General features: G+C 39.1%; 1 protein-coding gene across 1 annotated transcript in view; it reads left to right on the top strand.

Moving 5' to 3' along the window:
* The window catches only part of PDZD8 (PDZ domain containing 8), a 127,946-nt gene that overhangs the window by 42,995 nt on the left and 59,576 nt on the right, over positions 1–25,375 (top strand). Inside the window, exon 3 of the mRNA XM_067561299.1 lies at positions 12,195–12,297. Coding sequence (XP_067417400.1) covers positions 12,195–12,297 — 103 coding nt within the window. The remainder of the gene's footprint in view (positions 1–12,194; positions 12,298–25,375) is intronic.

The raw sequence follows: 25,375 nt of genomic DNA, 5'->3' as shown, positions 1-25,375 counted from the left end.
TCTTTTTGGCTTGCCTAATTAGACTTTTACATTTGTCTTGCCAGAGTTTATGCTCCTTTCAATTTTCCTCAGTAGGATTTAACTTCCAATTTTGAAAGGATGCCTTTTTGCATTTAACTATGTCTTTTACTTTGTTGTTTAGCCATGGTGGCACTTTTTTGGTCCTCTTACTGTGTTTTTCAATTTGGGGTATACAATTCATTTGAGCCTCTTATGATATTTTTAAAAAGTTTTCATGCAGCTTGCAGGCATTTCATTTTTGGGACTGTGCTTTTTAATTTCTGTTTAACTAGCATTCACCTCTTGGACCAGAACTTGTGTTCCACTTAGAAGCAGTCATGTATCAGGTGAAGAAACTTTATCTCTGCATCCTGTCCTGAGGTGACATGTACCCAATCAATATGCGGATAGTTGAAATCCCCCATTTTTATTGAGTTTTCTATTTTTATAAAATCTAATTTCCCTGAGCATTTGTCACCATTACCATCCTGGGCAGGTGGTTGGCATTATATCTCTATTGCTATATCCTTATTATTCAAGCATGGGGTTTCTATCCATAGAAATTCTATAGTACAGGTTATTCATTTAAGATATTTACTATATTTGACTCTATGCTTTCTTTCACATATAGTGCTGGTGGAGGAGTCGCACGAATTATTCTACATTGCTGTATATTTTGAACCCTGATATTACTGTGTCCTGTTGATAATCATCATTCCACCAAGTTTCTCTGATGCCTCTTAGATCAGTATCTTCATTTAATACCGGGCACTCACATTCACCCATCTTAGTATTTAGACTTCTAGCATTTGTATATAAGCACTTAAAAAAATTGTCCCTTTTTAGCTGTCTGCCATTATGTGATGTAGTTGAAAGGGACTTTTTTCATTTGACTGTTTCTTGTCAGATCCTACCTGTACTTTATCATCTTCCATCCTCTCCTCCTGTGCAGAGGGGCACACAGTTTGGAGAGACATCCCTTGGGATTAATTGGGATTCTCTATATTTCCATTAATAGCTCCTCCCCTAAGAGATGTCTCTGTCCAAACTGTGTGCAACCACCAACTTTAAGTGCAGTGTTTAATTCATCTTTATCTATAGTTACCTTGCATTGGGTGTAATACTTTTTGTGTAAGAAAATTATCATCTACATTTTCAGAAACTCTAATGACGTTTTACTACTGGCTAACTTCATGAGACAAACTTACGTCCCCCATAACAACTTTTCTTTCCATGCATTCTAGACAGATGCTTAAGGAGGAACTTATCCTGTACTCTAGTTTGATTTGGTGTTTTGTAGCAGATCCCCTCCTGAGCTTTGTTAGCTAGCACGCTGATTGACATACATTCAGATTCCTGTGGTTTCCTGCTTTACCAATAACTCTAAAATGGGTAATGGTATCCTTTAGAGTCCCCACCTCTTACCCACTCTGTCCTTCCTAAACAGGTTATAGCCAGTGATTTTAATATTCCAAACATGCAAACTGTTCCACCAGGTTCAGTAATGCCACTTGTATCAATTTTCTTATCAATGAGAGTTTCCGGTTCCTTTGTATCTGCATTCGATTCACAAAAATGATCCACGGATATCCTCGGATTTGCAGAGCTCTACCTTGGAGGTTCAGTCTCGGAGCCATTGAGGCTGTGTGATCTAACTTTGTGAAAATGCGTGCCTCCTTGGGGGTGTGGCACACTAAAGGGGTCCTCCCAAAAGACTGCTTAAAGGCCGGGGCATAGCACTGATCCTGTAAATCCATTACATTTGCACATTGCTCTGTCAACATGCCTCAGATCGGACCTATGTATTTTTTCCAGTATATACAAAAACCCTGTCCTAAAACTGTAGGCATGAACTGAACTCACCAACTTTTATTTATTGGATTATGAATGGTTTATGCTGTAGGTGACAAGCTGCCCACCTAGGCAAATTTGGGCAGCCATGGGTGTTCTGGAAAGGCCTCAGATGAATGATGTTTGTGTTTTGATTCAGATATGAATACTGACATTTGACTTGTATTTGTTTGGTTTGCTTATGTATTCAACAATGACTGCTGTCATATGGAAATAGACTTCTTTGGTATGTGGAGAACTATCTGCACTTCCGCCTGCTGGCTCCTCACAATTTCATTGCTCAGACCCAGTACAGAATGTTCCCTCCCTCTTTTATCCCTGCTCAACAGCTCGTTCTTTCTCCTGTTTGCTGGTTTGCTTTCTCCAATGAGTTCCAGGTGTCTTGTTGCAAGGGATGGGTGGGGAGCAGCAACCACTTTTCACCTTTGGCAAATATGTCTTACCCATATGGGTTTCAGACTTGGCCGTTCTGGCCTCCTTGACTACAACATCCAGGTACCCCAAGCTATCACTCATCTGTTCTCCAAATACAAGCATCTAAATTGCCTCAGAGGAGTCTCCAGAGGCCATACTCCTCCCTGATGACACAGATTACTGCAGACATTCAGCCTTTATTTGATGAGAAGGAAGGAGAAGGTCCAAATGATTTTCTCCATCTGGGAATATCATCCCCTTCTCCAGTTAATTCCATTGATTCATCTTTGCACATGGTTGGGGACAGCTTGAAAATTGTTCAAGAGCTTTTAAAAAAGATGACAGAAACTCTAGAGATGCCCTTAGAGCTGAGCTGGTTCAAGAGAATCATACAAACTATTTGATATACTGCAACCAGCTACGTAAGGCAGTATAGCTCTCCCAATTAACAAGAGAATCCTCAATTTGGCAAGGGAATTATGGGCTACTTCAGCTTCTATCCCAGCAACTCAAAGAAGGCAGAACATAAATACCAGGTTCTTCATAAGGATTTTGAATATTTTTCAGTCCCATCTGGCGCTAGCCTCCTTAGTGGTCACTATTGTAAACAAAAGGTCCAAGCAGGTATTGAAGTCTACCACCAGAGAAAGAAAAAGAGAACCCAAAAAGATAGATCTCCTTGGCTGAAAAATTTATTCTTAACATCTCTTCAGGTCAGAGCTGCAAATTCTTCTGCTTTGCTAACCAAATGTAACTATGTGCAATGGGGAAGAACTTCAGCATTCTCTGACAAGTTACCTCCAGGTTTTTAAAGAGAATTTTCCTTAGTCTGCTCAGAGAATTAGCTTTACCTCTAAGAGCTCCTTGCAAGCAGCTCTAGACTTGGCAAATACAGGGCCTAGAACAGTGGCTGCAGGAATTGCTGTGAGAAGAGACTCCTGGTTATCTGCATCAGGGCTTCCCAGGGAAGTTCATTCAGCTGTACAAAACCTACCATTTGATGGAAAGAGATCTGTTAAATCCTAAAACAGACACAATGTTGCCCTCCTTGAAGGATTCTCAGGCAACCCTCAGACCTTTGAGGTTTTATACTCCCAATTGTTGGAGGAAGCATTATAGATCTCCATTTACTTCTAGACAAAGAGCTCAACTGGCATCTTCCTCATGTTCCTACCATTACAAGTAATTAGATCAGTTAAGAGATTGAGGTTCCATAAGATGGCTGATTAGAGACATTCTCGTTTGCTATCTCGGTCACAGAAGCAGCAATTCTGAAATTTTGGTCGAGGATACATCCCTACTGTATGTGAACCTATATTTTTCTTCCCCTGTTTGGTTCCTGCCTCTTTTCTTCAGAAAAGATCGGATTATAATTTCATCCACTGATGAGTCTTGCTAGTGATCCAAGAGGAGCATGCCCTTCAATTATGTACCATACCCTTCCTGTCCCTTTTCAGTGACCAATCTCACACGAGTTGTATGCAACAAGAAGGAAATTCTCTACTGGTGTGGGGGGCAACAGAAGTAGGTCCACCAACTTTAAGGGGGAAGGGATTTTACTCCCCTACTGCATAATACCGAAAAAGGAGGACTGGCTGTCCGTAATAGATCTGACTCGTCTGTGCGTATGCTTCCAATGCTAGCTTCTTATGGTGACTCTTGCCACTCTAATCCCCTTACTGGGTCCCATGGAATGGTTCAGTACCCTCAACCTACAGGATACATGCTTTCATATACTGATATATCCATCAGGCAGGAAGTTTTTGAACCACCACTTTCAATTCAGAGTCCTCCCATTTAGCCTGTCAACTGCACCATATGTATTCACAAAATATAAGTCTGTGGTAACAGCTTATCTAGGGCATCAGGGTATATAGTTATTGAGGTATGGATACAATTGGTTAACCCAAGACAAATTGCTTTGTCTTTACAAGCTGCTTGGCTTCAGTACTGAACACTACCTGGCATCCGTGATTCAGGTCTTTACCAGTCTTGATCATAGTCAAACACAGAATGCTGTTTTCTCCATTACCAGTTCTCTGAGAAATGCAGTTCCATAAAGTTTAAAAAAAAATCCCCTCATCACTAGTAACAGATCACTAGTGTTTAGCTTCCTTTACATATTAGTAAGTGTGGTAATCGGTGTGTTGGTCACCGATGTTTATCAGTGTAGGCTGTGTGTATGTGTCCCTGAGTAGATGCTGTCCCAGCTCTGATCAGGAAACTGAGACGGCTCTCACGATCGAATGAGTCGACATGACCACAGATTAGCTGAGCAACGAAGGCACCCAGGCCAGGTTTATTGCGTGCAGCACAATGAGAAATGACTTACAGAGTATCTCTGGGTCAGTTTCGCATAGGCCGCGTTACAATGGTCTCGGCTCAATGGCGGGACTTTCCGTTATCCCCTAGACCGGATGCCGATATTCCCTCTGATACCCTCTTTTATACACTGTTACATACAATTTCGTTCTGCCCCCTTTGACGTAAGTAGTTGCCACCCTCTTGACGTAGTCTAATACCACCTTTTTCCGTTGATTGGCTGATTTGGGCAACACCACTCCATGTATCATTTCTATCCATAAAAGTGTCATTTCAGAGAGTTAGTATTTTGGTACCTCTTATACTTGCTATATATTTTAGTAATATTTTGGCAGTCTTATAATCTTGCAGTATCAGCACTTTTCTGTACCAGTTTCAGTTAACTTGAGTGACCCCTTATACTTCTGTTCACTTGGCTTTTTCCATTTAGGTCTTAGCCTGTTTTACAGGCCTTAAGCTCTCACTTCTTACTACAGTAAGAATTGGATCTTTTAAACTACATTAATAAAACATTGAATGACATTTTGCAAATCAAAGAATTTTTGTTCTCTGCTGCAGATTAGTAATTAACTCTTTTCACCCAAATCAGTTTTGTTTGTGCACTTGCATTACATTGAGAGCTGAGCTTAATATTCACCCACCCATTAAACTCTTGAAAGAAGCATAAGAAAAACATTACATTTTAAAACACTGCACATTTTAAAAATGGAGAGGAGAGAGGCCAAAATAATAACAGTAATAATAATATGCAAGAGTATATTTTCCCAGTTTAAGCATTACTTATAAAAATAACTGGGACTCCTAAGTGCTTGGTAATAGATAATAAAAGTTGTAAATTGTATTGCTCTGTCAACATTAATCTTTTACTACTTCAAAAATAATATGTTTATCTTTTGATAAACATTCTATTTAATGTTTTAAGACCAAAGCAAGGTTACCTTCAGTGTGTTACCCATGTTTGAGTATGTTCTAAAAGAATTCGAAGAGCAAATAAGTCAGACTGACAACTTCATAATCATTTTTATATTTTCTTTGGAGGGTGAAATGCAACTCTAATTCTCCAACTCTGAAGATTTTCATGTTAAACTGTGGAGACAGTCTTACTCTTAAATTATATTAACTTGATTTTATTATGGGGCAAATACTCTTTTTAGACTTTTCTGCTATAAAGTGGACTTTATAAACATAACATTGATCTATATAGGTTCACCTTTTTAAAGCAAATAGGATTAAATAATTATCTTTCATTATCTTGGAATATATATCATGCTATGTAAAATAGTAAAGTTTATGACCCTTGGATGGGCCTACTAAACAAAACAGCCCTAAAATGAAAAAACACAATAATATGTAGTATCAACATAAAGCATGTTTTAATTATTCTTTTTACAGAATTTAGAACAAAAATTGAACCAACTTTGAAACTACTATAATCCAAGGAATATTCTATTATTCTAAAATATTAAGGGGTAAAAATTTACTGTTGCTAAAAATCAGAAAAGTAAAAAGGGATATCTACAGACTTCTATATATTTCATATGTTCAGTAAGGAGCTAGTAAACCTGTACTGATATAAGTGGTAATGCATAAACACCTAGTCTTTTCTCTTCCCTCAGTCCAACTTCTGTTTTCTTTTCATTCCTAATAGATGGTTTTTTTTCCTCCACCTTGCCAGGTTGCTAGAAGGAGGTCATTGGGGACTGTAGAAGAGACAGACTTTCTGCTCTCAGTTTCAGTGCCTGGCTCCATCCTTACAGGGAAGGTCTGGCCTCACCCCTTTAGCCCTGGGCTGGAGGCAGCATTCTCAATTACTCTATGGGGATGGCACATGTACAGTCTGGTCAACTGTAGGAGTTGTGCGGGGATGTAGAATGCTTAGTGAGGATGGAATCTTCGGTGATTTTAGCTGCTAAAAATTTGAAGTGTCTCTACTGAGCATATGCAAACTGGAATTTTTCAAAGTCCAACTCTGGGTGGATTTTCACAGGAACAGCAAAAAGCACATCCTTGACACACAGGCCCACCTCCTTCCAAATTTCAAATCTTTCCTTCAAAGCATGGAGTGGTGACGGGCGGGAGCTTTTCAATGAAAAAGTTGCCAGAATTTAATGTGGGCAAACTTTACATTTCCCTGCCCTCGTTCTCAGAAATTACTGTTTTGGCTGAAATTTTCCAAAATAAATTAACTGAAGTAGACACCAAGGATGGAACACTTCAGCCTGAATGGCTAGTGTGGCAAAGTTACGAGCGACTGATAAACAGGGTCTTAAAATGGTAAGCATTGGGTAACTTTAAAAATAGGCAGTGCTACAAGCCTTGCCTATAAAAATAAAAGAAAACAAACCCTAACTATCATATTTTTAAGAAAAAATTTGCAACTTTACTCTCCCTACCTCCATCCCCCTCTCCCACTTTCCCTTGTTGTGCTATATTGAACTGAAATTGTGAGCTCTTTGGGGAAAGAAATAGCCCTTCCCCACACCTCCCCTCCCCAAACGAAGCACCTACCGCATGTTAGGCCCAGCACCAAAATGTTCAAAGTCAGCAGGAATGAGGGGGCTACTCCCCTCTCTGACATTTGGGGGTGGCTGTGCCTGTGTTACCTCCTGCATCTGTAATCAGTCACAGACTTGAAATTCCAAACCAGTCTCCCTTCCTGAGGTCTGGTTTAATAATGCCTAACACACACAATATATCCTAATACTGCTACAGGATAACCGTCCCATTTGTGTTATCTCCTCACTAGGGTCTACAAAAAATTATTTTGAACAAAAGTTATACAAACATACCAATATTCATTTTGTGTTATGGTTTCCCCCAATATCTTTCCTATGTTTCAGAGGTCCACTTCTTGGCACAGAAGTTCCAGGCAGTCATTGTCTCTCCCTCAATGTTTCTCTAGAGCAGCAGTTCCCAAACTCTACCACATTGCATACTACCAACATAAAACGTCACCACCTGTTGTACCACCACCTGGAGGGCTGGGGCCAGGAGGGGGGAACAGCTGCTAGGTGCTTGGGGGCGGGGCTGGTGCTGGAGTGGCTCCTGGCCAGCCCCTGTGTGTACAGGGTGGGGAAGGGGGCAGAATTGCCAGGTCGCCGTGCTGCCTGGGGGCGGGGCCGGCACTGGAGTGGCTCCTAGCCAGCCCCCCAGCAGCAGGTGGACGCGTACCATTGTTACCCTTGGCTTAGAGGCCTGAATGGGATGTCTACATCGCAATTAAACACCCACAGCTGGCCCATGTCAGCTGTCTTGGGCTCAGGTCAGCTGTCTTGGGCTCAGGTTGTGGAGCTGTAAAGTAGCGGTGTAAACGTTTGAGCTTGGGGCGCCCCACAACGAGAGAGGATCCCAGAGCCCAGGCTCCAGCCTGAGCCCTTAACCCCTACTCTGTAGTTTTACAGCCTGGCAGCCTAAGTCAGCTGACATGGGCCAACCATAGGTGTTTAAGGTATCCTTAAGGTATCTCTATACTGCAATAAAAGACATGCAGTTGACTCTGGCTGTGGGACTATAAAGTGCAGGGTAGATGTTCAGGCTGGAGTCTACGCTCTGAGATCCTATGTTGGGGGAGGGTCTCAAAACCTAGGCTCCAGCCTGAGCTTGAATGTCTACGCTGTTTTTAGCCCCACAGCATGAGCTCTGCAAGGTTGAGTGAGCTGACCCTGGCTCTGAGACTTGGTGCTGCAAGTTTTTTATTGTAGTGTAGACAAATCCTAAGTGAAGAGAAAATCACTCCCATATTAAGGGAACAGGACCTGCCTTTTATATCTCGTTTTCCTCCTCTGATCAATCCTTATAGCTTACAGATGCATGATTTAGGAGCAAATATATAGGTGAGAGTTGGGCATGGATTGTTCTTACAGACCCAACCACCCTGTGACAAAAACTTGTAGTGCTTGTTTCCTCAGAAAAATCAGATGTATATATTAAGTGCTGAAATTTAGGCATGCATGTTCAAAAAATACTGACCTGTACATATAATGAAACACTCCACAGGACAGTAGGAATGGGCCTGGACACTTGTATGACTCCTGTTTGTAATTAATCTCCACTTAACTCACAGTTGACTTTTCTGTCTTGTAAATTCCTAATACTTTGGGTTGCTGATAGTGGCTCAGATTTTTCAGTCTGATTTTTAAAAAAGATTTAGCATCAAAATATGTTTTCAACTTTCAAAAGTTAACAAGTAGCAAAAGAGGGACAAAGATCCTAAAAACATCCTTTTAAATATCTGAAACTAGAAAGAGGAACAGAAGATGAACAATAGTTTATTTGGGATGGCTTTAAAGAAAATGTCAAATGGGTCAGTGTAATCCTTTGACCTTTTGATCTTGTCCAAACATGAACTCAGCATTGTGTAATCAAACAAGGACTAATCAACTGAACTTTGGGCAGGGGAGCAGGACAAGTAATCAAATCAATGGTGTCTAAACAAATGAGTGTTAAAGTCAAACTGCAAGTGAGTGACAACAACAGTTGCTGGACGTAACCAGGAGTTATGGAAAAATTGTGATGGATAAACATAGCACAAACACATTTCATCTTCTTTGTTTATAAATAACACCAAATAAAAGTGAACTATAAAGGATTAGAATGTTTTTTCATTGATTGCTTTTCATTTTAAGCCATCTAATGAATCTGTAACTTAAAGGAAACAACCAAATCTTTTTTGATGCCTTGGACTTCAGGAATAGCTGTAATGATTGGTATTTACATATTTTAAAATAATCGCATACCTGTTCACTAGAGCAGAAATCTGGACTTGGTACACTGACTTTCTTTTGTGGAAAGGGAAAACTCTGTGAATTAAGTAAAAGTTTGTAAAGTGAAGGTGGTGTTGGTATCCTATAAATAATGTGCTCTATGTGATCATTACATGGAATGTACATCATAAACTAATTCCCTAAATACCATTTTGTTAGCTGAAAATTGCTTTGCTTTTTCTAAATCTCTAACACAGCTACCTTTTAAAACTTTTTCTTCTCCCTGCCAACAGAGACAAGTTTGCAGACCAAAATGAGCTCAGCTGTGTGCATGTAAACCTCCCATTAAAGCCAATGGGAATTATGATTGCTTACACCTGGGCTGACTTTGGCCTAAATCTTAACTTTCCTTCCCACATCTAAATTGTTAGAATTCATTAACAGCTGAATAATATGCAAGTGTTGTTTTATGTTCTGAAAGCCTGATAGCCTGGTTACTGGAGTAATTCAGCGCCCGTTACTTAAGAAATTGTCATTTCATGACAGCGCTTTGCTCTATTGCAGTAGGGTAACACTGGCTTGAATGGCATTACTCTGCATATATACCAGTGGTAAATTAGAGCCAAATTCAGCTCTTTATTTCTATATTTGCAATTTTGCCATTTTCAGATAATTTTTTTTTAGTAACTGGCATTCATCATTAAATAGTTGGCATTACTCAGTATTACATCTCTCTTGTGTTTCATCCACATGGTATCCAAAATATAGTAACTAAACAATTTCACTGTACTGTGGGATAAAAGCTACTAACAGAAAGGGCCAGTTTGTTTTTAACTAAGGGGATATACGGGTGGGGCTGGGCAACAAAACCAAGTGTTAAGATCAATCTTAAACTCAGGTTCTTCCTAATGAGATCATTGTTGGAACTACCAAAAGTCTAAAACGTGTGCAGTTGTACTCTTTAAAAAATTGTACATGTAATCTAAGCATGCTTTCATTTTGAAAGTATTTTTGGTAGATAAAAGTTGTGTATAAGTGTCGATGCTGATATTCATGCATTATTTAAGAATATGGAGATAGAAGAGCAATATCAGCAAGTAAACCAGTGTCCTGGTCTCATCCTCTTGTCCCTAAATAAAGATTAGAATTCATACAGAGAAGAGTGGGAAGTATGATGCGAAACTGAGACGTGAGAGACTGCTTTAGACTAACGATGAGAAGTGCTATACACTGCCAGCCATCACTATAATGGGGTGAAAAGATGAAATTTGGTATCCTACATAGTACTACACTCATCCTTCCCCACTTCCCTCCACCTCTGGATCTTGTTAAGATTCGTAAGCTTATTCTTCATATGAAGAAGCTGTAAGAAAGTTATTACTATTAAAAGTGTTAGATGATGAGTGCAAATTAAAGAGCAATGTGTCAGAGCTCAGCCAGAGAGGGTTTTTCTTGGATTGGTGCACAAGGACCCTTCAGATACTAATAGTTATTAGTGAAACCCATTCTAACAGGTTTTTTATTTTTGGGGAATGTAGTTTAGCTTCAGAGAGAGAGATGCTTTTTAGACCCTCTTAAACATGAATGTATAACTGATAACCATGGTTCAGAAATGTTGGTTTTCAGGATGATTGGAGATATGTGGATGTGCTAAAATTTTAATTTTAGCTATGAAATAACTTTCGTTGTGGGTTTCTAACTTTTTGTCTTCCTTCTTCTTCCCCTTCCTCCCCACTTGTATACAGTTGTTGTTGCTTTTAAAACATTATGTTGTGTATCTTTCACCAACTTCAAGATTACATTGATCAAAATCAAAGATACATCTGTATATTACACAGTTTGCTATCTAGTCCAGTCTTAAGATGCAGGTACATTCAAGAAAGAGAGCTTTGTCTTTTGTCTGGGTTGCTCATTAATTCATACTTTTTTCTTTTAAATGATGAATGGCTTAGTGGTCTAAGACTGATCAAGATTATCTAAACTTCCTAGAACAGGCTGATATCCCAGCATTGTTTGAGCTGTCCATCCTTTTGATGTGAATGTATGGAGGGTTATGCAGCTTACTATAAGTAAGATCTGTTGGATGAGACCTTGAAGACAGCATTCTCATAAGTTCCACACAAACTGTAAACATCCTGCAGTTCTCGTCATAGGAGAATGCGTTTGCTCCAATTTCCAGCCCAAAATGTCCCATCTGTGCTACCTGCTCCCGTGCAGCAGGCTTGAGCGCTGCTCTCCACCCCAGAGGTCATGGAATTTCATTTATTGTGCATGTATCTAATTGGAAAAGCTCTTTATTATATTGTGGGATAAGATGTGATGCATGAAATAGGTGTGTGTTAGTATTATAGTGAAGAAAAATCCCCAGGGTGATAGAACTTCAGTGTAATGAAACAGAAACACAAACTTCTACAAAGCAAAATCTTAGCCTAAATGTTGTAATAATTGTTTGCTACTTGAATCAAGCAAGTTGAGAGTGGGGTTTGGGTGAGCAGGGAGAGAAATGAAGTCGGGAGACTCAAAACACTTGTTTGTAAATGCAGAATGTTTTTCCGTTCATCTTATTTGTTTGAATATTAGACACGTTTATAAAAGGCAGTAAGAATTCTGGCCAGTTTTATTTGCTTAATTCTTCCACAAGAGGGTGCAAGTGTTCTATAAACTTCTCTTTTGGAGTAGGAGCTGTGCCTGAGTTGTAGAAGAAATGTGTGTGTATATATGTGTATATACATGTGTATGTCAAATTTAACACAGGAGAACTCCTGGTTTCATATTAAAGTATATGAAATAATAAATGAGTTTAAAAATAAAAGCTGTAATTCTATAATAAATATGTAACCTACATATTACACACAGCCCAGATTATTACTAAAAATTACTACTACTACTATTTCTGTATTTCAGATTACTGATTTTTGGATCCTATGAAAGAGAAACAAATGTTCATTGCACATTTGAGCTGAGCAGTAATGTTTGGGAAGAAAAATCACGGAGTTCCATTAAAACGGTAAAATGCACATATATTGTATTACTGTGTGACTTAAACTTTCGTATACGCTTTCTGGAGCCTATATATATATTCATTATTCAGTAACTGGTACAGCAAGAGCAGTCAGGGACTGCTAGGTATCAACTTTTTGTCATTAAAGGCCTGGTTATCAAAAAAGACACACATGACTTCCATGAGCAATTACTACAGTGCTGCTTTCTCATATAGTACCCATTTGACATACACAAATAAGTGCACAACTGCGCATATGCGTTCTTCAAAAATTGGGTGGTTAAAGTGGTTAACTGTCCAAATGTACAACAAAAGTGATGAAGATGCTACGTGCCTAAAGAACTAATAAATAAAGAGTCTGCTAATATGGGTAACAGAAATATTGCTGACTTTTAAGATAGTGTTATACTCATGTATCCTACTTGAACTCTTCTGCTAGCTTATCAGCAAACAGCCCACAATCTACCTTTCTCTTCCTGTTTGGCAGGAAGAGAGTCTCTCAAACAGTAGTTGCAATATATTGCCTTTAAAAACTAGAAACAGTTGTAATTTCAGATACTAAAATCATAGTAGTAATCAAATTGTGTTGGGAATCTGCTGAGCAATAAGTAATATGCATACTGAAAAAGTGAATTTAAAAAAAAATCTTCATTTTAACACTTAAATATCTTTTTCTGTTATGTTTAGAACCCAGTCATATTTGTTCATTGGGCGGAGGGGTATGAGGAGAGTATAAGGTGCTCCCATCCTCTACCCTCTCCTTTCTGCTCAATGAGAATAGGACATTGTGCTTCTTCAGCACTACTAACCTTTGCTTATCAATATTTTTCCAATATGAGCAAGGAATAAACCCATCTTGCATCTCTTCATAGCTTCTAATATACTTCCTATAGAAATTCTGCATGCAGAGCTTCATGAAATGAATTGTACCAACTTCCTGTATGAGGAGAATGCAGGATTTGGACCCAATACTGCCAGCATGTCCTTATCTGCATGGCCCTGTTGATATGCATAAAGTTGCATGATGTTTGCATGATCTGTGCCTTCGCAATTGTGACTACATTGATTTTACACAAAATTGTACTGACAGCATGCGGTAATGAGCACATTCAAATTCATGCCCTTTTCAAAGAACAAATATTTTCTTTTGAAAATCAGTGAGGGGCAGGAATATTGTTATGCTTCCCTTTTTCATGCTCATGCATTAGTTGTAAAAATTTAAAATATGACTCTCTAATTATCATAGAAGTAGTACATTTTTGACAGCAGGTGGCAGTATAGCAAAACTGATTACCAGTTTGAGAAGGTGTGAATAATATTTAAAAGGATAGAAAGAGTTTGGGCCAGATTTTCAAAAGAGCTCAGCTCCTACTCAAGCACCTGAACACTTTTTTGGACATTTTGGCTCATAATGTAAAAAAGAAATTTAATTATGTAGATAACTTTCAGTGCCATAGTAAGCACTGTGCAAACTATGAATTACCTACAGCTAAGCTGTTAAAATGTTTCTAGTACATTGATAGCAATCCTTTTGAGTGTTAAACAAGATGAAAGGCCAAAAGAACTCTATTTGAACAATACTAGTGTTATGAAATTGACATAAACGAGGGCATTTTTTTTGTCACGTAAGGTGGAGGTGATGTAAGTTAGAGAGCACATATAGCACTGGAATATCTTCATACATTTGTGTGTGTGGAATTTCTCAAACTTAAATTGCTGTGTGCAGTATTGTATGGCTTTCATTTTTTAAAGCAATTTAAGTTTGAGAAATTCCACACAACCTAGTTTATGAAATCTATGAATTAACTGAAGTATATTCTAGGGGTGTGTGTATGTGTGTGTATTACAAGTCTGTAAGGTAAGAATCACATGTTTATTTTACTTCAGATGTGCACACGCCCAGTGCTCTAGTCAGATTTTTCCCTTAGTGATATTGTGAGATGGAGACCCTTTAGCAATGGGTTCCCTGTTCTTTGCAAACAACTTGTGTCTCGACCTGACAATTCTCTAATTCTAACAGATGCTTTGCAAACTATTTATCCATAAGGAGTATCATGTTGTAAGGTATTTACAGAAAGCTTGTAACTTAACAAAACTCGTAATTGTTGCAAGACATACGTATGGGCAATATTTTAAGGAATATCTAAATGTGTTGAAAGTACACTTTATGATCTGGGAGTAAAATTTGTCACCAGTGGATAAAATGTCTCATTACAGGCCAATTCAAGCATGAGGGAGTTGTCACCCCTCAGTTGTCTAGCCTTTCTCTATTCTAAAACTATCAATGGAAAACTATCAGAGACAACTGCAAACAATCAAAACCATCTAGAGGTAAAAAGGGAACATCACAACAAAACAGGTTTGCCCTGTCTATGAATAGAGACAAAAGACTGTTTCATTATAACACAGGGTGGGGAAAGGCACTCTGAGGCTATGTCTACACTGAGGGCGGCAAATTCACCACCGTCAGATCAACTTCTCTGGATCGACTGAGCGGTCAGTGAAGACCCGCTCAGTCGATTCAGAAATCGACATATTAAGACCACCTTCTCAAGTGGCGTAGCTCTGCGTCGACGGGAACATGGTTCCCATTGGCGCAGTGCAGTGAAGACGGCGCGCAGAACAGAAGCAGAGAAGTCGATGGGAGTTACGCAAGTTTTTTGCGTAGCTTGCCTAACTCCGGTCGACTGCTGCCGAATCTCCAAGGTAAGTGAAGACAAGCCCTGAATTCTTTCACTGAGGAGACATCTTAGTGAGCAGGAACGTTCTCATGGAAAAATTGGATCCTGGTTCCTGTGAAGCCAGCCAGCTCTGCAACAGACTGAACTTTGGGCAGGTTAGTCCACTTTATTAGATAGGAAAGGTAATTGTTAATAAATGTAGATCCAGGTTTGTGTTTTATGACTTTGTTGTATCATAACCATTTGTTTCTGCCACTTTCTTAAATCTAAACTCTCCATTCTTTCGTAAATCTACTTTTGTTTTCTTATAAGTGCTCACGAGTGCTGTGTGATTTTACAAGAGTGGTTATTTAAGGTAAAACTGGTAAACGGGTACACTGCTCCTTTGGGGGCAGAGGATCTGGGATTTCTGAGAGTAGCTGGTGACAGAGAATGAATGAAAGGGACTTTTAATACAGCTATAGTTAATCTGATAGGCAAGACAGGGCTGATGTAGTCCAGAAAAGTGCGTGAGTGGCTAACAGGCAGGTCAGGTGGATAGTGTTAAGGAGCTAACACCCAGTCACCACAGGCAAGACTGCCTTTCGATAGAGGCAGTGGGTCACAAGGTGACGCTCAGTCCTGTGTACCTTCTGATGCCTTGGGTTGCTGCACAATGGTATAAAATGTTAAGCTGTCCCTGATCCCCCTCAGATTTCTCTTACTGTCTGTGATTTGTAGTTTTCTGCACAATCTTGAGGGTTAGATGCGTTGTTTTTTTAAGATTCTCGCCTAATTAAATGCCTCAAGGAGTTGGTGCCTTAAAAACCCACCAGATTATCGCAAGAATAATGATAAAATCATAAGAGTTGATAACACGGTAAAATAATGACATTGGAATTTATTCAGTATACTTGAATTTCTTGACACATAGTAATGACAAGTCACTCAATAGGAATAACTGACTGAATATTTGGATGGAAAGTTGTATCTCAATGTCTTGCCCCTTCAAACAAGAAAAGCTTCCTGAGCGCCTACATTAATCTGTGTAGTTGGCTTTCACTATAGTGGGGAGATGTTACTCACTAGAAAGCTGAGGATTTTGTATTACTTGTAGGTTCTCTAACATTTTAAGCCTTCTCTTAATGTCACTCTATGCACTTGTGACTGAGATAAAATTGTTAGAATGAATAGCAAGAATCCAGAAATGTTTTTTTAATAAAAACAAAAACAAACAAATAAAAGCACCACACACACAATTTAGGACAAATGAAATAATTACATATGTCGAATTTTAAAATTCAGAAGAGCTTTATCCTTTATGAATGCATAGCATCTAATTTGGACTGTGAATTATGTTCTGCTAATTCCTAAGGAAAATACTCATATTCTGTCCTTGGCATTTTCATTCTTTATTATGTTAGCAGCAATAAGAGATTAGACAGCTTTAATACTTCAGAATGAATGGTGATGAGACTAATCTGATCCCATTATTTATGGAATATTAGTAAGTGTCACAATGAGTTTTGAAAAATGATGCTGTGTTATTAAACTTATCCAGTGCATTACTGAAAATGTCTGTTATAATACAAAGGGGTCTGGTGCTTCCAAGATATTTATCAAATCATATTCATAGCTCAAACTGATAATTTGAGAGATGATTTGGCATTTTACAAAATCCACACAACATTCCTAAAAGCATTAATTAATAGTGCAGACTGATGGAATTAATGTTAATTATGACATTACTGTTCAGAAATTAATTATGCATAAATAGTATTCAGTACCTTAGAAGGGACGATCATTAAAGATGGGTGTGTTGCTACATTCCACCCTCCCCCCCCCCCCTTTTTTTTTTTTTTTTTTTTTTTTTTTTTTTTTTTTTTTTTAAGTATGCAGAAGTTGTACCTTGGATGGGGTGTAAGTGTCATAGCTTTTATATAAACATTTTGAAAGTTGTCCACTGAAATGGAAGCTAGCCTTTTCAATTAGGTTGGTACATACTAAATGGAAATTTTGGTTTTTTTCCTACACTATATTTTGTCCTGTTCACATAGTGTGAAATCCTGGCAACATTCCCACTGACTTCAGTGAGGCTGCTGACTCATTGGTGCCAGGATTTCAGCCACAATAATGTGCAAGATTAGCAATGTTTTTTCTATCCAATTCTTTAATTTACCTTATGAAAAAAATGAAAATAACTCCTGATAACAGGTATATGAGTTACAGAAATGGATCCCAAAGTGTTAGTTTTTTATTCCACAGGGCTTTGTTAGTTCAAAATCAGCTTTGCAGCTGTGGAGATGAATGTCTTTTCTGAGTTGGTATCCTTCCAAACCCCCAGAAATGACCAGGTAGTACTACAGCATCTTTCAAAGAATAGTAGCATTTCTGTGACTGTTCCCAACAGAGTGGAGAGGGACAAACCTAGAACTGAAATTTGAGATTCCTAGGAGGTAAGGACTTGTTGATATAAGTTATTCTGCAGCTCTTGGAGGTAGTGTTTTTAATCTTTCCACAGTAGCTTCACCTTTCTGCTGGATAGTTCAGCCTACTGCATAATCACTATACATAGTTGTCTTCTGGGTGCGTCCTGCCCAACATGGGCATGTAAACTTTAAACTGGATAACTTACGCATTTACTGTTTGAAAGTAAAGTAATAGAAATAGTAGTGCACATGGTTAGTTCAGTTACTATCTATGTATTGCTCTGCTGTTGTAGTACTGGACCTTTGAGCGAGACTGCCAATTTTATCAACCTATCAAATAATGCCAAATGTGGGGAAAATGTAGATAAACCAGTATCTCCTCCATTTTCCTTGCGACTTATACCAAATTGCATTGAATGTCTTTCTCTGGAGTAAAGAGACTAGCTTGTGCCTATCTCCTTCTGTTTTGATTGTATTTCATAATCTGCACATCACCAAATATTCAGCTGTCACTGGCACTATGAATTGTGTAAAAGTATTGACTAACTGGAGAGTGCATATGCTGTTCTAAATTCTTGTAAAAAGAAACTCATCTAGACCAGTAGTTTTCAGCCTTTCCAGACTACTGTACCCATTTCAGTTGTCTAAATTTGTCTTGTGAACCCAAAGTTTCACCTCATGTAAAAACTACCTGCTTACAAAATCAGACATAAAATACAGAAGTGTTACATTATTATTACACATTATTATTGAAAATTTTCCTACTTTCTCATTTTTACCATATAATTATAAAATAAACCAATTGGGATATAAATATTGTACTTACATTTCAGTGTATAATATACAGAGCAGTATTATACCAGTCATTTTCTGTATGTAAAACATGCCTGTTGTCATGTCTGTTGTAAAACTAGGCAAATATGTAGATGAGTTGGTGTACCCCCGGAAGACCTCTGTGTACCCTTAGGGATATGTGTACCTGTGGTTGAGAACGTCTGATCTAGACCTATCCACTCTTTTCCATGAATGAAAAACAGACTTATTCAAAGGTTAAACACCACAGAAAAGAGAAGGCAGTTGTTGATTTGAAAACAGTTAAATAGATAATTTGAAAGCTCTGTTTTCAGCCAACACAGACGTCCAGACAGTACTTGGTATGCCTGTGTGCTTGTGTTAACAAAGGAATAGTTTTTCTCCTAATAGTTTAGAAGGAGAGAAATTTGAATCTGATCATTAAATCCCAAACCATATAAACAGCAAATCCCTGCTGTTTGTATAAATTTAAGCAGCACAGAGTTCTAAATAAATATTTCCAGTTAAAGAAATGCATTTAGAATACTAGATCCAGCAGAATTTTGTCTTTGCAGGTGTTTCACAGGATTTCTTTGCATTTCTGAAACAACACAGCTATGGAGAAAACTGCAGATTTAGATGGGTAAATTTCCCATCATCATTTTCCAAAGAGACTCCAGCAAGCACTTTTGCCATGTACTCTACTGAACATTCAGGAAGTCAGTCCTCTAATCACTTAAATATTTAGAGAAGAAGATTAGCGACATCAACCTGCAGGTCTTGTCCTTTTACTTGGCAAATAGATAACTTCTAGGATTTACTACATCAGGGAAAAGGTTCTGCAACTAGGGACTTCTACAAGAAGCTGATCTTTCAGCTGAATAAGTTGACCAAGATCTGCAGCCTTTCTGGTAGATTTTATGGCTGAATTGGGCCCTTGATGAATTATCTGTAAGCAATTTTTAAAATTGTTTTAGGCAAGACAGTTGATGTGCTTTAAAAACACAAGGCAGTGTCTTTTTGTGAATCTTCATTTAAATAAACTATAGGCAATTTAAAAATATATATATTTTAAAGGTATCTGGCATAGAGCACATAGGTGTAAAATGAGAAAAATCATATAAATCAAATTCAGCATCCATTGAAATGAGTTGCCTGGAGATACTGAACTGTAATGTCAAATTTGAAGTGACTGTGAAACACTGATTTATAAAATATATAAAACTAAATGCCTCACAGTTAGCATTTTGGTATGCTTATTTAACAGTCTGCCATTTGAGAATTTAATCTTATCAAAAGAAAAGAGGAAGATTAAAGCAAGTAAAGGTTTTTGAAAATGTCACTTTTTATGAAAATTCATGCTTATAAAATTTGATAATACTTGTAAATACAATGGGGAATAGGTCTGAGATTTGCGCTTTACATAATATTCTGTAATCCATCTTTCAAATAAACTTGAAGGCCATCAGGATTTTTCCCTCTACTCTTGAGTGTTAAACCTTTTTAACTTCAGGCTTCAGGTTGCTTTTCTACTATTTAACCAGAGATGTTCTGTAAAATTCTACTGTGCTTCTATATTTTTCTGCAACTGATTGGAACTAATTTTTTCATGCATGTCCAAACTTATGTCTACCTTCTTGCGTGTGTACATTAGGATAGTTTTTTAAGAATATGGTCACATTAGGCCATATTGTCTCTTGAAGAATCGTTGCCTTCCCTGCCCTATTATGAAACGATCAGGGACAGTTGCACACCCTGTGCTTGGGCATGTGGGGTCTACTTCATCACCATTTTGGGGACAAACATTGCCCAAAGAGGAAGGGGAGGAAGCAGGGCTATGGCTGTGCCTTCCACTTTCTACACTAGCTGGCAGAACAAGCCAGATGCGTCATGTGTAGCCCATGTAATTCTTCTCCTTCTTTGAGTGCTTGCTCATGTCTATTCCATGTTAAGGTATGTGTGCGTGCTGCATGCACAGTTGCTGGAGATTTTTCCTTTAGTGGTATCCATAGTGCTCCCACCACCCGTCCCTGTCCCTCTTCAGGGACCCTTCTCATGAGCAATTCCTTGCCCAGGAGGTACAATCCCTCTTACCTATGGAAGCTGTAGAGGAAGTTTCTCAAGATTTGAGAGGGAAGGGGTTCTACTCGCAATACTTCCTAATCCCGAAGGCGGCTGCAGCTTGTCGTGAACCTGCGTCGCCTCAATAGATATCTCAAGAAACTGAGATTCTGCATGGTCACACAGGCTACTATCATTCCCTTCCTGGACCCAGGAGACTGGTACTCAGCCCTAGACTTAAAAGACTCATACGTTCATATCTCCATCTTCCCTGGCCACAGAAGGTTTCTCAGGTTAGTGATGGGCTGTTGCCACTTCCAATTCACTGCCCTTCCCTTCGGCCTATCGGCAGTCCTGCGGGTTTTCACAAAATGTATGGTGGTCGAGGCAGCCTTCATCAGTCGTCGAAGCATGCAAGTCCTACCCCGACCTCGAAGACTAGCTGATCAAGGATCGGTCACAGGCACAGGTGCAACACAGCATCAATAGAGTTCGCACCACCTTTCAGGCATTGGGTCTGCTGATAAAGGAGCAAAAGTCAACTCTGGTCCCGGTTCAGAGGGTAGAATTCATTGGGGCTCTGCTTGACTTGACCCAGGCAAGAGCTTTCCTACTGGAGACTTGATTCCGAACTATGTCAGACCTCATATCCAAGGTCATAGCTCACCCAATAATGACAGCTCGGGTCTGCCTGAAGCTGTTGGGGGACATAGCGGCATGTACTTACGTGGTAGAGTATGCAAGGTTGTGCCTCAAGCCCCTCCAGAGATGGCTGGCGTCCGTCTACTCCCCAAGCAAACATTTCTTAGACTCCGTGCTCACAGTCCCACCTCTGGTCCTCGCCTCCCTGACTCGGTGGACAGACCCAAATTCAGTAATATAGGGGGTACCCTTCCCTGCCCCCCAATCATTGGTATCCCTAGTCACGGATGCATCAGACCTAAGGTGGAGAGCCCACCACGGCAGCCTTAAGACCCAGGCCTCTGGTCCCGAGGGAAACTTGTCCTATACATAAATGTCAGGGAACTTGAGACAGTACGCTTGGCCTGCCAGGTTTTCCTGCCTAGTGCAGATCCTGACAGACAACACTGCTTCCATGTTTTACACCAACAAGCAGGGAGGGGCCTGATCTTTAGCTCTATGCCAAGAGGCCATGCTGTTTCTGTGTGGAACATGACATTCACCTCGAAGCAGCGTACCTTTCAGGAGTCTGAAAGGTGCTGGCAGATCACCTCAGCAGGGCCTTCTCCTCTCCATATGTGGTCTCTCCACCCAGAGGTCGTCAGTGTCATCCTCCAGAAGTGGGGGTCTCCCCAGGTGGACCTATTTGTCACCAGACACAATAGGAAATGCCATCAGTTCTTCTCACTAAGTGGACACAGTGCAAGCTCCCTCTCTGATGTCTTCCTGCTCTTAGGAGAGCCCTGACCTTTTATAGTGAGCGGATTAAGACCTTCCACAAGTCTCCACAGGTCTTTGTAACAATAACTGAAAGAATGAAAGGGTTTCCGGTGTCATCCCAAAGAATCTCATCTTGGATACCTGCCTGTATCAGGGCTTGCTACGAGCAGGTGAATATCATGCCTCCAGTCACTGTGACCGCCCATTCCACAAGAGCCCGGGCTTCGTCAGCAGCATTCCTCGCTCAGGTGCTAATCCAGGACATCTGCAGAGCTGTGACATGGTCATCGGTCCATTCCTTCATGTCCCACTACGCTATCACCCAACAGGCTTGGAACAATGCCAGTTTTGGGAGAGCGTTTTGCAATCAGCACATCCAAGAACTCTGAGCCCACCTCTGAAAGTACAGCTAGAGAATCACCTAACATGGAATGGACATGAGCAAGCGCTCAAATAAGAAAAAATGGTTACTAACCTTTCGTAACTGTTGTTCTTCGAGATGTGTTGCTCATGTCCATTCCATGACCCACCCTCCTACCCCCTCTGTCGGAGTTAGCAGCAAGAAGGAACGGAGAGGGCGTGGACGGCGCTCCTTACAATGGCACATACAAGTGTGGCTCCAGACGACACTAGAGCCGGCCCTACGGATACCATTAAGGGAAAAATCTCTGGCAGCTATGCTCACAGTGTGCGCACACCTAACATGGAATGGACATGAGCAGCCCATCTCGAAGAACAACAGTTACAAAAGGTTAGTAACCATTTTTTCTTATTTGAGTGCTTGCTCATGTCCATTCCATGTTAGGTGACTCTCAAGGTGTACTTTCAAAGTACAAGACCAAGCAATTAAAAATTGTTCAGCCCAAATGATGAAAGAGTCAAAGTTTATGAGCACCTGAAAATAGATTAAGGTTTAGACTTGGATTATGTACTCTAACTGTGGTAGTTGCTGCTGCTGCTGCCACTATGCTGCTCATGTTGTTGTTACAAAAGGTGATTGGATCTTATAGCCCATGCTACATAGTTGCTACATTCTTTGCAAGCATAACACTGTCCTCTCACTTGATACCCCAAGAAGCATACAAGTCCTCAAGGGATCTGTGGGGCCCCTGGTGGAGGAGGAGGGCAGTTTGCAACCTCTTCTTTATGGAGTTGAGTGGAGCCAAGTAATCTTCTACCCCCATTGGAGATTGATTCCTTTATTATAGTTCCATGAGTAAAACCTTGCAGAGGCTTCCTACTGGATTGGTAGCTTGGGCCTTCTTCTGTTCTTTGAATATTTCTATTCAATTAATGAAAAACAAAATTGATTTTAACAATGCAGCACTTTACCGCTAAACTTTTTAAAGGTCCATGATATGATGACCAATGTTTTGGTAAATATTTAGGTTCTCTGTTTTGGATTTTTAATGATTGATTTAATTAATAGTCTTTCTAAATGCTCCTATTCTGAATAGCAAATGTAATTGTTTTCCTTGTCTCATTTTTAAGTTATCATTATGCAAATAGTATAAACAAATCAAGTTTCTCATAAAGCAATACAAAAAGGCAAGTACATTTAACATGATCTTTCCCCCTTGAAGCAGATGTAAAACCCAAGAAGAACTGTTCTATTTTAGCTTCCACAGATGTATGTATTGTGCTGACAATCCTTTTGTATTCTGATGGTAATCTGCTCTGCTACACATACAAATATTAGACACAGGAAGGAGTTTTAAGTAGGTTTTGCAGACAGCTGTGTTTCTCATTTGCAAAGAAATTGATTTACAGTGATAGCTGATCTCACTAAATAAATAGGTGGCCTATGCATGAAAGCTAACTTTGTTTATATAAACAGTATGGCCTATTGTAAGAGAGATAACAGTGTTTTATTGACCAGTGTAAACAAGATGGTTTCTGGGTAATTCAGTGTGTTTCTGGAATGACTTTCCAAACTATATGTATGGTGTCTGACTGTGAAGTGCCGTAGCCATTGTGCTCAAATTGATGTCTGTTGCTTGTGGTTGAAGTGAGAAAAAACCTTTCTAAATATATTCTTACAGAACAATTTGTAATCTGTAATTGTAGTTGTCACCCACACTTCCCTCAGTGCACTTATATTCCATGTTTGTTTTTAAAGACCAAGATTTACAAAAGTAACTAGTGATTTTTTTGAGTGCCTCAATTTTTGGGCATCAAATGTGAAACACCTTAGATTCAGAAAGTGCTCAGCACCCACTCTAAAGTCACACCCTTTGAAATGTGTCAAGTTAGGCACCCAAAATCTCTAGTCACTTCTGAAAATCTTGGCCAAATTGATTTACATTTTCATAGGTTCATATATTCCAAGGTCTGAAGGGACCACTGTGATCATCTAATCAGCCCTCTATAAAACAGGCCACAAGACTTCCCCAAAATAATTGCTTGAGCATATATTTTATAAATACATCCAATCTAGATTTAAAAATTGTCAGTGATGGAGAATCTACCATAACCATTGGTAATTTATTCTAATGGTTAATAACTCTTACCTTTAAATTTTTTATGCCTTATTTCTAGTCTGAATTTGTCTAGCTTTAACTTTCAGCCATTGGATCATGTTATATATATCTTTTTCTGCTATATTGAAGAGCTTGTTATTTAAATATTTGTTCTTCATGTGAAGATACTTCTAAACTAATCAAGTCACCCCTTTAACATCCTTCTTGAATTGTGGGCACCAGAACTGGGACAATATTCCAGCAGCAGTTACACCTGTACCAAATTTAGAGGTTAAATAACCTCTCTATTCGTACTCGAGAGTCCCTGGTTTATGCATCACAAGATCATATTAGCTCTTTTAGCCACATTATCACGCTGTGAGCTCATGTTCAACTAATTATTCATCATGACCCTCAAATCTTCATCAGAGTCACTGCATCCCAGGATAGAGTCCCCTATCCTGTAAATATGGCCTACATTCTTTGTTCCTTAGATGTACACATTTATCTTTAACTGTACTAAAATACATATTTGCTTGTACCCAATATACCAGGCAGTCCAGATCACTCTGAATCATCAACCTGTCCTCTTCATTTTTTACCACTCCCCCAACTTTTGTCAGCTGTTTACTTTATCAGTGAAGATTTTGTTTTCTTCCATGTCACTGATAAAAATGTTAAATAGTATAGGCCAAGAACCAATTGCTGTGGAACCCCATTGGAAATACATCCACTCAATATCGATTCCCCATTTAAACTACATTTTAGACCTATTAATTAGCCAGTTTTTAATCCATTTTAAAGTGTCCCATGTTAATTTTATGATACTTTTAATCAAAATGTCATGTGGTAGCAACTCAAACATTTTACAGAAGTTTGTTACGTCAACACTGTTACTTTTATCAATCAAACTTGTAATCTCATCAAAAAAGAATATCAAGTTAGTTTTGATAGGCTCTATCTTCCTATTGATTTGCATTAATTACGTTACCCCCCTTTAATTTTTTATTAATCAAGTCCTGTATCAGCTGCTTCATTATTGTGCCAAAATCAATCTAATGCAGACAGGCTTATAATTAAATAGGTCATTCCATTTACCCTTTTTAAAAATCGGCATAGCTTTAGCTTTCTTCCAGAACTTCCCCAGTGCTCCAAGGCTTATTGAAAATCAGCGTTAATAGTCCATCAAGCTCATCAGCCTGCTCTTTTAAAACTCTTAGATGCAAGTTATGTGGATCTGCTGATTTTAAAAATGTCTGACTTTAGCAGCTTCTGTTTTAAT

This window comes from Emydura macquarii, unplaced genomic scaffold, assembly GCF_026122565.2.
Source record: "Emydura macquarii macquarii isolate MOO-44397 ecotype Brisbane River unplaced genomic scaffold, CSIRO-AGI_Emac_v2 contig_2372, whole genome shotgun sequence".
Lineage (NCBI taxonomy): Eukaryota > Metazoa > Chordata > Testudines > Chelidae > Emydura > Emydura macquarii.
This window is presented reverse-complemented; position numbering and strand designations above follow the sequence as displayed.